The sequence below is a fragment of the Macrobrachium nipponense genome, chromosome 21 (genome assembly GCF_015104395.2).
Source record: "Macrobrachium nipponense isolate FS-2020 chromosome 21, ASM1510439v2, whole genome shotgun sequence".
Lineage (NCBI taxonomy): Eukaryota > Metazoa > Arthropoda > Malacostraca > Decapoda > Palaemonidae > Macrobrachium > Macrobrachium nipponense.
Window position 1 is genome coordinate 27,559,727 of NC_087212.1, and position 14,981 is coordinate 27,574,707.

Consider the following 14,981-nt stretch of genomic DNA (forward strand, 5'->3'; position numbering starts at 1 on the left):
AAAAGAACGGTTTATTAAAGCAGTTGAAATATACGTATAAACGCCAAAGAATATTTTCATTATTTTCGATATATGAGAAAGAAAAATGCGACACTGAAAAACGAAGTAGAGAGAACGTGATACAAAATAGGAAAACGTCATTAAGCAGTAAAAATTAAGACAGAATCAAAATGCATCATGGATAATTACATAGAAAATTATCATTAAAGTCTGCTGATTTTAACAGACAAAATACATATCAGTTAATTTCGTGAATCTCTCGCAGACGTTTCATTTTCAGTCTCGAAACATTCGAGAATTGACAAGACTAAATGAAAGCAACGTGAAACAAACTGACCTCGCCATCATACTGACCTTGGTAGCCATCTTAGAGCCCTTGGGGTCACCGACGGTGATGGTGGGCACAGAGGACCTCGAAGCTGATCCCTCGCTCAGAGTTGTGGCCGTCATGGGATCTTCCAAATCCGGGAACTTGTCCCCTGAGAAGGTTCGAATCAGTGAGACACATTTTGAATGGATGGCGAGATTCCGATGTCAAAGACGAAGACCTTATTTTCACTTTTGTTTATTGATAATCGTTACAAGATTTCTTTCATCTTCTTTCGGGTAGATTTTTGTGACGCCACATTCTTCGTTTTGCTGCCTTACAGTTTTTTTAATTTGTTTGCAAAGGTAGAAATGACCACAGCTAATACATTTTTTAAAAATAGTTCATGTCAAATGTTCAAATTCAATTCATTGTATCAAGCAATGATATGATGATCAATAATTACGTTACGGTCAATCTCATCTTGTGAAAATCGTATAAATCTATGATACAATCATCTTTACAGTAAATTAAACTTTCTCTTTATACTACTACTTTACCATAATCGTAATAAATATATCTCATATACTTGGAGCCTAACATATAGTGAATACTGTATTATGACAACAATGACCTTCCGCCGTGCACAGTGAATAATGACTCATCTTCCACATGTGAGGAATGCAAATATTCATTCACATGCCCAGAGATTGAATGCTTCAGGTAAACTAGACCTACCACTCCATGCAAGCTTGAATGTACTGTAGCGTTCAAATTCAGTGATCACACGAAAGCCAGTCAACCACAATGACAAGCAATTGCAATCCTAAACCAACATCCAAACACATCAGTGTGTAAGTGACACCGAATTAATTCTGATAAATAAGGCAGCAGAACCTTCAGAAAATGGCAAAGATATTCTGAGTACGCATCAGCAAAATATAGATCGTGTCTTCGGCATATGGAACTCTCATTTCGCGTCTTTCCCTAACCACATAAGAACAAAAGGGGTTTAGTTAAACAGTCCATACGTTTAAGATGCAAACTTTTATTTATTCAAACTTGTGGATTTGCTTTCGTGATTCTTTTTGTGGTGTATTGACAGAACTTGTTTGCATGTTGTTGTTTACCTTGAGGGTTTATTTGCTTTGCTGTTGGTCTTGTGTTCAGTCGGTTGTTACTATTTCCAGTTTTATAACATAACAGCAGAACTGGTGGATATTATGAGGTGTCGCGTGAAACAGTTTACATCTAAGGCGACTAAGGCCGCGTTTTGTTCTTATTTAATTACTGTCCATGAGAACAGAATCATGAATTAGATGAGAAATGATCACAGTGATAGAAATTCAATCAAGGTGTAACAGTTATTTATGTATTTGTTTATACATTAGTTATGTATTATTTATTAATTAATAAAAACTTTGCAGTCACTTAAAGAAAGCTTATTTACCACAAGGAATCTAATTAAGACCATGGATTTACAGATAAGTGAATTAATTTCAGAATTATTTATGGGGGTATGACGTTTGGCAGGAGTCAGAAAGAAGTTCCTTATTTACACAAAACAAACTTTAATGTCTCAATGTAAGTTTAATAACAAATGCTATTTCCTTCTGCGTCGTTGCAGGTTGATCAGTAATGGTAGGAGTCCTCTTGCTAAGGATATTCAAGCAATTAAATGAAGTACTTTGTAACAGAGAGGAAAAGAGCGCGCTAATAAAAAGCTTCTTGAGTTTACGGAGAAGAGAGCCATTAAAGAGAGGAAGAGAGAAAGACAGCTAAAGAGAGAGGAAGTGAGACAGGGAGAGACAGCATGCTACTGAACTCTACTTCATGGCACCACGATGCATCAAAATTACTTCATTAATTACGGGAATATCAGCTTGTTAATGATAACAACAACAACAATACTTGGGAACAGGTTTGGCAGTAAGTACACTAGACAAAAAAAAAAGAAAAAAAAAGGGAATACGAACAAGCTCTGCAATGACTATAATATGTGCTTTGCACACATACATACACGCATACGTTGAAAACTACTCATACACCACAAAATATGGCCTACTCCAAAGTGAGGACACAAATAACAAACAGTGTACACAAAAATACAGTAACAATAAAAAACAGGGATGAAAAAGGGGTCAATGTAATTGTGCCTCAAAAAATGACTAAATGAAAATTCTGGAGCTCAAAAATAAGTGTCTACTGCTCAGTCCCTGAGAGGCCAAGCTAATCCTCCCTGAGTCCAGGTCTCAAAGAAGGGAAAAAAATAATCGATCGGGGGAAGGAGGAAAAAGTTCTCTCGAGAGAGGAAAATGTGACCTTGGGAGTTAAAAATGTTTAAGGGGAGGAAAAAATAGGTACTTTGTTTAATTTCCTTATTTTCTAATTCAAGACATTTCATACTGAATACCAAGACAACCTACGAAAAGGACAAAACTAACTTAAAAGAGCACAACTTTGTCTTCCGTTAGCTACAGCGAAAGCTATAAGGAAAGCATTAAAAAAAAAGAAAAAGAAAAACAACATTACAATCAGCCCCAAATTTATGCTATACGGATTTCGCTCAAGTGAGCCCACAAATAACAAAGACAGATACATTTATATACGAAACTTGCTACAATACAGTATGGCATCGGACATGACACAATTTTCGAGAAGTTTCTCTTTCTTTAATCCGGATTGTTCACATCAAAATTCGACCATCTTTAATATAAGTAAATTGCAAAGAATCTGTTAGGAGAAGCATTTAGGTTACAAAGGTCAGTTGGTATATCACAAAGTTTCAGTCACTCATTTGAGTCACCAACTACATCATAAAATCAAGAATATCAAAGTAAGCTTCTCCGTTCAAATTTTTTTATTTGATGCCACTGATCAGGATTAAGAAAGAGCTATAACAAGTAAACCTTTGCCCCTGGAGAGATCTCCACTCAGCCGGCCAATTGCTGCAAAAGAGAGGATAAAGTTGGAACTTTTACACTGGAGGAGGAAGGAATGGCTATGACATACTCTGAACAACCTGAGACATACTGTGAATAACCCCAGTTGTAGCAATGTTTCTCAAGTAAATATAATAAGAATGACGTTGAAGTTACACCCTTCCCTCTTTTTAATCTTTAAGATGCGTTGATCAAAAACTTATCTCAATGATGACCTTATTTGTGTTTGAAGTGGGCTTTGGCTGAAAAGTTGCACATTTTCGAAGTTTCAAACTTGACAGCATATGTGAAGCGAGGTTGAAATAAATACTTTACGGTGACAAAAAAAAAAAACTGACATTTGATCAGGTGTTCAGAGATGTCCAGAACTAAATAACAACAGTAAAATAAGATTAGTAAGAATATTATTAAGAAGTATAGTTTACAGTTTTTGAAGTCTACTCTTATATAGTATAACTACAGCTTAAGGGCATCACTAAAAATCTGTGATGGTTAGTCAGTAAACCTTCAAAATTACTAGAACATACAGTCATACACATATGAATATTCCCAAATACATACTGCATACATGCATACACATATATATGTATATACGTATGTATGCATATACAAGTAGTGCATACATACATACGATTACCCATTCTTTAAAGAAAAGTACTACAGAGAGATAGTCTTACAATGAATAAGATTTAAAAGGAATATTTTCCAATGAAAGCATAAGTTCAAGAAATTATGACTAGGTTGAACTCTCCACTTCACAAAATGACGTACATTTTTAAACATCTTTTATATGTGCCTGGGAGTACCACCCCTCCTTGTTATACGAAAAGAATCTTATATTTTCAGTCGTTACGTACTCTAGGACTAAAGGATCCAGTATCAAAGCAAGAATTGGCTCAATGTTTTCTTTGTGTAAAAGCAGAGAATTTTACATATTTCACGTCAACAAAACAGGGAAAACTGAGACCGAGTTAAAGGAAAATGGTCAAATTGCTGAATTCTCTGGAATATGCTTTCATGGGAAAGAGAGACGAAATACTAGTGAAATAAGCACCAGGAATATAAAGTGTCAGTTAGGGGGAAGGATACATGAGGTATTGGAACCTGGGGGGGAGGGGGGAGAGGAATCTGGAGGTATAGTGAAGTACAGTATAGTGAAATTGAAACTGGGAGACGAATATAAACAGAAAGCAGAGGAAACTGCTGGGAAAGCAAAATGGATGTAGAGGAAACTTGGAAAGAGCAAATTGGATGAAGAGTCAACCAGAGAAAGGAGAATGGAGGCAGGGGAAACTGGAGGAAAATTAAATTGGGAAAAAGAGGAATTTGAAAGCACACGAAACTAGGGAAAGAGAAATTGAAAGTAGAAGAAACTAGGGAAAGAGGAAACTGAAAGTAGAGGAAACTGAAAGTAGAGGAAACTAGGAAAAGAGATAGTGAAAGTTGAAAGTAGAGGTAACATGGGAAAGAGGAATTTGAAAGTAGAGCAAACCAGGAAAAGAGATGATTGAAAGTTTAAGAAACTTGGGAAATAGGAAATTGAAAGTATAGGCAATTAGGGAATGAAGATACAGAAAGCAGAGAAAACTAGGGTAAGAGGAAATTGAAAGTAGAGGAAAGTAGGAAAAGAGATAATTGAAAGTTGAAGTAACTAGGGAAAGAGGAAAATGAAAGAAGCGGAAACTTGGGGATATGAAAACCGTAAGATGAAAAAACTTGGGGAAAACCTGACTAAATGTAGGTGGAGGAAAGACAAAGAAAAGGAAACCGGTAACAGACTAAAATGGAGACAGTAGAAACTGAGGAAGAGTATACTAGAGGTGGAAGAAACTTCAAGAAGAAACTGGACAAAGGGGAAACTGAGGAGAGAGGATACCAGAGCAGGAGTAAGTCGAGAGAAAGAGGAGATTGGAGGTCGTATGTTAGGCGCCGCACCATTTCCACCAAAATTGGACACTTCAGTGTAATACCTTTCCAGAGTGAATTTCAGTCATGCATGAATCCTAAAACGTCTTACAAACATCTCTGAATTACTTCAGAAATGCTACTTCAAATCAGACTCACTCCAACAGAGAGATTTGTTCCAATAGCCTTAAGGTTTTAGAAACAGAAAATCTATTAAACTCATCACGCAGGTGATGAGTACATTTAATCTACACCGTCAATAAAGCTTTAATTGGAAGGCTCATACTCATCCAGAATTTTAATTTATTATTGTTAAAGTAGCAAACTGGGCTGAGTGACGTAGTGACAACACTTGGCCAAACTCACACAAGAAAAAAAAATTTAAACCTTTTCAGGAAAATATAACATATCAACTTATGCAGTTAGCGGTAAGTGACAAAGAAAAAATGTTAGCATCTGAGAAGATCAAATATTGTTCAGAAAAGAACATGAAAAACAACAACGTTTTAGTGATACAGTTACGAGAACGAGATTACTATTTCATTCCGGAAAAGACAAATTCTAGGTTCACAGAGACATTAGTTAACGAGAGCAGAGTCTACCGGAGAGAAATGCTTCAATGAAACAGAGACCTTTTCCACCCGTCAAACTCAGAACAGTTCTCAGACCAGTGTGCTCACCTCGCGAACACGAGTGAAGTAAGTCACATGAATAGCATTTTCACATGCCAACCAACTTGACAAAAGCTCTTTTCTAAACTTCGGATATACGTTTAAAGCTTTTAAAATATCAATCCTATATTCATTTCTTTATCGTCATTAATTTATACAATGTGACATGAAGGCTGTGATTTCAACTAATTATATCTTTCTAAAATACAAAAATCCCATCAAATGAGAAAGGTCGTCTGCCCCACCTCCGATTGCGTTGATGATGGCTTCCCTCGCCTTATGGACACCTCTCTTGAAAGCAGTGAGGTCAGGCCGTTTGCGCGCCCCTCGGTGGAAGAGGACGAGGGACCTTTCGAATTCCCCCATTCCATAGAGGGCCTCCGCTTGAACCAACACAGCTGGAATTCGAAAAAGAACAAATGAGTTGGTGAACGAAGGAACTGACGACAATCTAAGAGGCTCGAAGTCTGTTTCATTTCTACCATAATTGGCTTTGGTTTCCACAAACTCGGGCCTTGGAAATCATCCCCGATAATAGTCAACTTTATTTTTCTTAGACGAAAGTACCTATCCCTACATCCTTATGTACCCCATGACTGAAGGATAAAAAGACAAAGCATGGACAAGGAAAATGGGATCTATTGAATTGGACTTAATATATAATTTAGGCCACAGGACAAGCACTGGAAACAATGAGGTCATTCAGTGCTGAAACGAAAATTGACAGTAAAAGGTTTGAAAGGTGTAACAGGGGGAAAACCTCGCCGTTGCACTATGAAATCAATTGTTAGGAGAGGGTGGAAAGCAAGATGGAAGAAAGAGAATATGGCAGAAGGTACAGTAAAAGGAACAAAAAGGGCTGTAGCTACGGGCAGAAGGCACGCTGCAAAGAACCTCAAGTAACGTCTACAGTGCACGGCATGAGAAAATGGGATTTAATCCCGAAGAAGTTGACAGATCAGTGTCTGGAAAGCAAGGTTACGGGAGTCGAGGATGACTGAAGGCAGGAAGAAACACCGCAGCTTTGTGATGGAGGGAAAGTTATCAAATAAAGTAACGGGAAGATTCCTCATCTGAAATGCAGGAGGGTGTTGCGCAACCGCAGAGAAAACTGGGCACATCTTGCAATATTTTACGACACGATTTTTCAACATTCACTCCAGTGACTATCAACTTGGAATTTTACTCAATTTTAGGACAACTGTGCAAAAAATATGTTGCTCCAATACTTCTTTTTTTTCATGCAAAACCTACATTACCAAAAGAAGTATGATTACTCGTTAAATGTATGCTGCACATTTTAAAGCATACGTAGTGTTCAAATTTATATATTCAAATATACAAATGCCCATTTACAACGTGTCGGGATGATGAAGATCAGAAGTTACTTGTAAATTAGCGGTACATGAAATGCTATTATCTATCATGTTACCTTTAACGAGTGTTGGATCTGCCTTCAGGGCTGTTCTAGCATCCTCCAAGGCTTGCTGCAGGTGCCCCAGGAGCAAGTGACAACGGCCTCTAACTACAAGTGGGCCAGGATCTTGACATCCTTCTACTGCCTATTAACAGAAGAAAAAAAAAGTATACATATTTTGTACAGTCGAGAGAAATCACTGTAACATAGTTTAGTTAAGGTTCCAAACGACTTGAATGAGTAACTAATTTCCTATTTAAAACAAGGACCCAGGTACCTCCACTGAATGCAAGGTCACCTATACCACCAATGGATGATGATGATCAAACAAACTTTATGGACCTAAAAGGCTGAAGTACATTGCATCGAGAAACACAGGTAAAACTGTAAAATCTCTGGGAATTCACATTTAATTAAACAGTAACAAATATTATAAGCAAACTTAATGTAAAGGTGCTACTGAGTATCAAGTGGTTACAGACATTCAGAAAATATAATCTCAACAAACTATAAGTGAATTCCAGAAGTTCAGATACCATGAATTTGAAGTCGTATAGAAGATATGCCTAATCTTAGACGTCAATATTTAAAAATAGGGACACGCCAAACAGTTTAGCCTAATCTGCACATTATTTTGGAACACAGAAATAAAGAAATGGTTAAAAACTTGAACAGAACTTTATAAAAAAAAAAAAAAACCTATATCTGAGCAACGCCCCAGCCGATAATCCGAATAACGCACAATAATTGTAAATTGACTGAGAAGTGAAGCAGGTTTGACAATTCTCAAGATGGTGAAGCACTGAGGGGAAGGTATGATAACGGTAGAAACTTTGGACATTCGAAGTCAAAATTGATTAAAGATTCCAGGACTGTCACAAAAGAGTAGTACTAAAGTATGACAAAATCAGTTGCTTTGAAAGTCAGGCTTTGATTCCACTGTGAATATATTTGTAAGAATGGAAGCACTTTTACACTAAATAATAACAATAAATTTACTGAGGCTATTAAGGCACAGTGATAAGTAAATTGACTGAAGAACTTTTGAACCAACAGAAAAACAACGTACACGGTGAAACTCGAACAAAATAAATTTTGAACTCGTAAAGATTATAAAATGACAGAGGTATGCTTGCAACTGTAATTTTTAGCGTCGAGTGGACGAATATATGAGATAAATAAATAGTTAAAAGGAGAATTAAATTAAAACGCACCTTCTCTGCACAAGAGAGAGCAGTTTCCACGTTCCCTTTACTGATGGCTCGCAGGGCTTCGGTCATATGAACTGAAGAGTTGGTATCCTCTGGCTGAACTGTTTTCCTTTCCTTTTTCCTCTTCACCTATATGTGGCATTAGATTACTCTCAAAAATCCCACAGGACTAAGTGTATATATACAAGAGGATGGGAAGGAGAGTGTCGGCGCTGCTGCTTTGAGAATCTGGTGCGTCAGATCACAGATTCCAAAAGGCATCACAGCACGACTATTCTTCTTCCCTTCGGTCAGTGTTGGACACTTGGTCACAAAATGGACAAGAGGTTTAAGTATGGTTTTAGACAGTAGAATACATTCTGCTTTATTTAAATGCAATAGAGGATCTAAAATCTATGCGTTTTTATAGAATACTGAAACAGGGTTATTCAACTTCGACATTTAATTACAAGTGCTACGAACTAATTCATTTATCTTCAATGCAAGAAGCTTTTAAGAAGCCAAGTTACATATGGACGAAAAGTGATTAAACACTTTTAATGACAGCTGAAAGGAGGCATACAACAGCAATTCGTTGTTGAACAATTAAGAAGGCGGTTTTCCGTAATTCAGAACTTATTTTCAAATTCTCATTAAATCTTCAGACTTTGAAAATATGTCACGAAAATGCAAAATAATTATTGTTCAACAACGTTGGTAAATTTGTCTTCATACATGGCACACAAACACCCGACAACACATACAACGATAGACAAACAGGAAATTTAAAGTGCTATTGGACACACACAACATGCAGACGACAGGACACCACATTCTTCAATGACATCCGCACATACATAAATGTTGAACATACACGAGCAGTTTCGACAAAACATTTATAGAAAACACATACATGAACATACATTGTAATTAAATTACATTTCTTTTATAAGCAACAGTTTCCTTTTTTAAAAAATTTAGCTTGATATCGTCACACAAATAAGAAAAAGCATTGAGTTTTCGTTTTAGAGCAGTATATACATGATGCCTGGGCTTTCTTTTTGGAGTGAGATATAATCTGTGTGTGTGTGTACGTATATTATATATATAATATATATATGGTATAGTATATATATGTGCGTATTATATAATATAATGCGTGCTGCATATATAGATATAATATATTATATAATATATAATATACATAATATAATAGATATCATATATATATTATATATATATATATATATTATACATACATACACACACACACACATATATTAACATATATATATATATAGATAATATATATATATATATATATATATATATATAGAAATACATACGTATGTTTGTTTTTGCTACTGCGAATGTATTATGTTTTTGCTACTGCCATAGTTAAACCTATGGATTACAATTTTAACACATACAGAATTACTTATGTATACAGGAAGTTTAAGATACATGACAATACATTAAATTTCAGTTCCTTTCCTACCCGGTGACTTGGCATATCTAGACGAGAATTCAGATACGGAACCTACGTAGTAAGTTCATTTCTGAATCTGAACCCTTCCTATCAAGGTATATTTTGGGATTCGCCGGCCGAGAGTAGATTCCGAACCCAACCACATAATGGGAGTCAGGACGACCTTCAGAGGATTCTTGTCCCGATAATTTGAAAATATACAGTCATGCTTTTCTTAGTGATGTTCCTCGAATTAACGAAATATCACAGGAAAAATGGAGTAAACAAAACATGATTTTTCACTGAAACCCGAAATCTCTATACAAAATTGCTTTGGCTCAGCTCCCAACAAGTCTAAATATATATATATATATATATATATATATGTATATAATATATATATATATATATCTATATATATATATATCAATAATTTGCTTGTTTTCTTTCCAGTCGAAAATATTTAAAAGATAAAAGATAAACGAAATCATAAAATTATCTTAATACTATTTAATCTATGGTCTTAAAGTCTAAAATGAACAAGTTCTTACATTCTAAATGGCTTACCAAAATGATTTCCTTAGACGCTAATTTTCAAACAGTGAATGACTTTCTTCTTATAAAAATTATGTATAAATATGAACAAGAGAAAAAGTATAAAATAGGAGAACTTTCATGCATTAACTTTGGTTGTTAGCCTAGTGGTTCTCAACCTTTTTCGGCCCATGCACCCTTTCATCATATTATGTCTGAATGTCAACACACCAGCTTTCCCCCCCACCCCCACCCCCCACCCCCCCTTCCAACATTGTCTACCTCAAAAGGTGCATTATAACTGATAATAAAATGAAGTTGACGATGGATGGTGATTTGAATGATGAGGGTCGAACGTTGTGAGGGTAGGTGTAGAAACCGTATATTTAAATTATTATAATGAATCTAAATAGAACGACTGAAAAACAATTAAGCGGAAACGATTGCTAAAATCTACGTACAGCCATCATGACTACCATAACCTTACAGTTTGTCTTCCTCAGATTCTCCATACAGACGAAAAGGTTCTGAACTGAGCAGATAAAAAACGAAATAAAAAAGTGAAGTTAAATGAGGAAGAATGAAAAGGTCAGTTTCTGTTTTAATAACAATAATTTACCTGTCCAGGAAGCAACAACGCCTGAAAGTTTTTGTTTTCTTAAAATAACAATACATCAGCGGTGAAGAAAATAAAAATATGAGGCAATAATTATCTTCACGCAAACTCGGAAATTGAGTTTCAGCACGAAATGTTCCCTATGAGAGAGAGAGAGAGAGAGAGAGAGAGAGAGAGAGAGAGAGAGAGAGAGAGAGAGAGAGAGAGAGAAGAGAGAGAGAGAGAGAGAGAGAGAGAGAGAATTCTACATGACATATAATCCTAGATATACTCACGACAATCAGTGTCACACAACTAAAGCAGTCCCCCCTTGAACAAATGGATAACAAGACTTACGTTTTCTGTAAAGATTTCATACACGAACCTCGTACCTGCTTAATAAGAGATTTAATAATCATATATAATAACATAAACACAGTCCACTGAATAACAAAATAGCCTGGGGGCAAATTGTCGTATAATATACTTAATACTCTAAAATATGAGACAAAGGTTTTAAATATAAATACTTCATAACATTATTGTGAATTAATTAAGCTAATAAATTTGGAGCAAACAATATAGGTCCGCAAGGGGCTAATTTAAAATTAACAATGCTTATCAAATAGCAGCTACTGTAGAGTAAACGAAATCACTAAAATTCTAACCATGTTAGTGGATATTTAAGCATGAAAAATCATTTGCATATTGCAAGAATGGGAACATATTGATATAACTGATAAAAAGATTTTTTGGGGACTGTACACTAAATTGAGCAATGAAAACACACCAAACTATCAAAATATTTTTTGATTTGATGTCAATCCTGGAGCAAGAAAAATACATGAAATCCAGCCGCAATATGTAAATAATGAAGAATGTTTGCTGATTTTTAATAACACTCGTATTTCAATTGTCCAATTAGTTTATACACACGTGTAAATGTGTACATTTTAGTACGCTCATGATGCTCATGTATGTGATTTCACGTGTGCGTCATCTCACAAAGTGCCTGCAATCAATGCATAGTGGTTAGTGCGTTGGAGACATGACTGCTTCAGAGTTGAGAATCGTGAGCAATTTTTAAGTATTGCTTCTCATCAACGTCAGACATTCGTCAGTTGTTGTGTTCTGTTTATGTGTAGTAGGTCGCGAGCGTGAACGCGAAATGCAACATTACACGTCATCTTCGTTAAGTGAGTGCGCGAAGTGCGCGTGTGTAAGTAAATGTGCGTGTGTTTCAGTGCAAACATTCCACTGCTAGCTTCTTCATAAAGCCCAGTAAAATAAATAATTCAACGATAAATAACATCTGGGGTAATGTCTCATTAAGCACAAAAATAAAAGGTAATACAAAACAATGAAAATAAAACTTCAAAGTCTTTGGTTTACATTCCATGCACTGTCAGTGATTCCGAATCACACCTGAAAATGTGTTCAACATATTCTGTAGAATGAGTGACCAATCTTTAAATTAACTTGGTTCCGACATAAATAGTTCAACTGCCCTCAACAAATGCAAGACTAAACTACAACATTTATGATATTATCCTTAACCTTCCTGATGGAAAAAGTTGATAAAAGGAGAAGGAACGAGACCAAACCGTCGGAAAAGCAAGGAAGCGTCTTAGAAGAATAAATACTAAATAATGAAATGGAAGAAGTGAGGAAACGTCGTACCTCATCTGTAAGAACACCTTGCAGAACAAGAGGGTCTACACAGAATGGCAAGGTTGTTTACTAGAGGAACTAAAAATAAGCAATATAACAAACTGGTACAATTAATGCCGATGCCAATAATTAGCTTCCGTAACTGGACAGTGACTGAATTGAAGAAAAGACTGTACAACTATGAAACGAAATATCTAATTTAAAGATGCATATTTGAAATATGAAGTATGTGACTATTCGGCATGTTAATTTAAGTTCAACTTTAATAAACGATAACAGAAGAATTGGATGATGTGAGATTGCAAAGAAAAATAAGGAGAACTTTCTTGGCTATTTCGGAAGTGATACAGGAGGGAAAAACATTTGGAAGCTAGGAACAGAAGATGGGTGGGAGGTGCAATATAGAGGGCCTGAGCCATGAATTATCAGCAAAGATCTTTCACTATTTCAAAAGAGAGAATAATATTCAAAAGTTCTTATAAAAGTAACAGTTTAGTAAAGTTTTCAACACTTTATAAGTGTCACGTTTCATTGCTGGACCTAGGTTCAACTAACAGATTCGATCCAATAGTGGCTTACAATCATGTGCATATGTGCCATGGGCATCATTTGACGTTGGGTCTTAGTCAAACAACTGAAACTGCAATCCCAAGAATAAATTCGTTGACTCTAGGGACCTTGTGTATCTTTAAACTAGCGACCTCTTCGAGCGACCTGGCAGACAAGCGTGGTTCATGCATAACCCCTGGTGGTGGACATGCCCTACCAACCAACCACAAATGGCCTGGCGTAAAGATCCCTCAAGCTGCAATAAAAGTCACTTCTACCCTACATACTCTTCAAACCTACATGAATGAGAGGGGAGAAGTTCCCTCACCTCAAAGGATATCCAGACAGCTTTCAGCAACTCTTGGGGACCAAAAGATACTTCAGAAAATTCACCACAGCAGGGGATGTGGCAATGACACCAATAGACTGCCTGATGAACATGTGACGGATGCTCACTAACAGATCACAGGGACATCACAGGAGGAGATGTGGAAGGATAACTGACCAGCTCTGGCAGTTTCACCGAGGTCTGCCCAGCAAAGGGCGACCAGTGAGAATTGGACTTAGTGGCAGGAGTGGCAGCGCCAACCGGTAAGGCAGCTTAAGAGCTCTTCAGAGTGAAGAGAGATGTATTGTTCTGATAAAGCAGATGGCGCCTTCCTGCTCCTACACCACTCTGGACCAAACTTACGCCACTGTACAGCCAGCCTTCCTTCAATTTTATGTCAATCCCAGCCAGTGCAATGGGCACAAAACAATTATGGGCATGACTACCAAATACGCACCCAAAACATCTCATCGAGACTAACCTGCATTCAGTCACATCCGCTTACTTAAGAACATATGTGCCAAGGAACATTTACACAAAATTACACGAACACAATATATCCAACAAAGTATCACTTTGGGTGAAAGACCAAGTCTCAAAAAATCCAAAGTTAGCACTACACAGTGCCAACTTGTGCCAACTCACTGAGGCCAAATAAAATGTGAGATCAGCCAGGTGAGTAGCACTTACCATACTCACCTTGTCACACCCAAAATGACCGTCTCAGCATGCATTTCAAAGAAACTCGTATATAAGCCCAAGTTTTGTATGTTTCATAGGAACAAAGACGAATCTTTAATGACAGAAGAAATAACCTTAGATAATTCAGTATTTCTGGACCCAGTTCTTTTAAGCATAAAAATCCACTTTAAAGTTACAGCAAAAAATTATATTAAAAACTTATATCATGATGTCTGTGACCCTGTCCCTCTAAAAAGAAAAAGCTTTAAAAAGTTTGCATGGCTTCAATTACGTTTGAAAAGCTAAAAAAAAAAAATGAAGGGAAAACATTCTATAAAGGTGTGCTATTTTAACCTTTCTGGTATTATGTATAAATCAATATTATTATTTTCTTTATTTCAGCCCACGATGCCTTGGCCTTCGTACAAACTAGAGTGCCGGCTTTTCTCTTACCCTCACACTGGAAACCTTGGGCAATGATGTATGTTATATATAGAAAAAATGTCTATTTCTGTATAATGCATTGCTCCCACAACGAGATGCTTGAAGTATATTTACGTTAAAATAGACATATGGGCAAATTTGTCTTCCACTGTTCGATACCTGGCGATGAGTTTCTCGATACCGTCACCGAAGTCATAGTATGTGATGACGTATTATCCATCTCATATACAGGATAACGATTAGACTCATTGTCCTTCATTTCTGTAAACAAGGTGACAC

At 36.3% G+C, this 14,981-nt stretch overlaps 1 protein-coding gene across 5 annotated transcripts in view; it reads right to left on the reverse strand.

The window, feature by feature from the left end:
• The window catches only part of LOC135197864 (outer dynein arm-docking complex subunit 4-like), a 50,819-nt gene that overhangs the window by 7,071 nt on the left and 28,767 nt on the right, over positions 1 to 14,981 (reverse strand). For 2 of the 5 annotated variants that reach the window (XM_064225052.1, XM_064225055.1), the window contains 5 exons: positions 8,457 to 8,582; positions 7,258 to 7,387; positions 6,071 to 6,223; positions 2,752 to 2,793; positions 355 to 479 (listed from right to left, as the gene is read on the reverse strand). In XM_064225052.1, the coding sequence (XP_064081122.1) occupies positions 355 to 479; positions 2,752 to 2,793; positions 6,071 to 6,223; positions 7,258 to 7,387; positions 8,457 to 8,582 (576 nt within the window). Of the gene's footprint in view, positions 1 to 354; positions 480 to 2,751; positions 2,794 to 3,216; positions 3,256 to 6,070; positions 6,224 to 7,257; positions 7,388 to 8,456; positions 8,583 to 14,981 lie in introns of all 5 variants that reach the window. The other 3 variants (XM_064225054.1, XM_064225056.1, XM_064225053.1) reach the window with 2 other exon arrangements.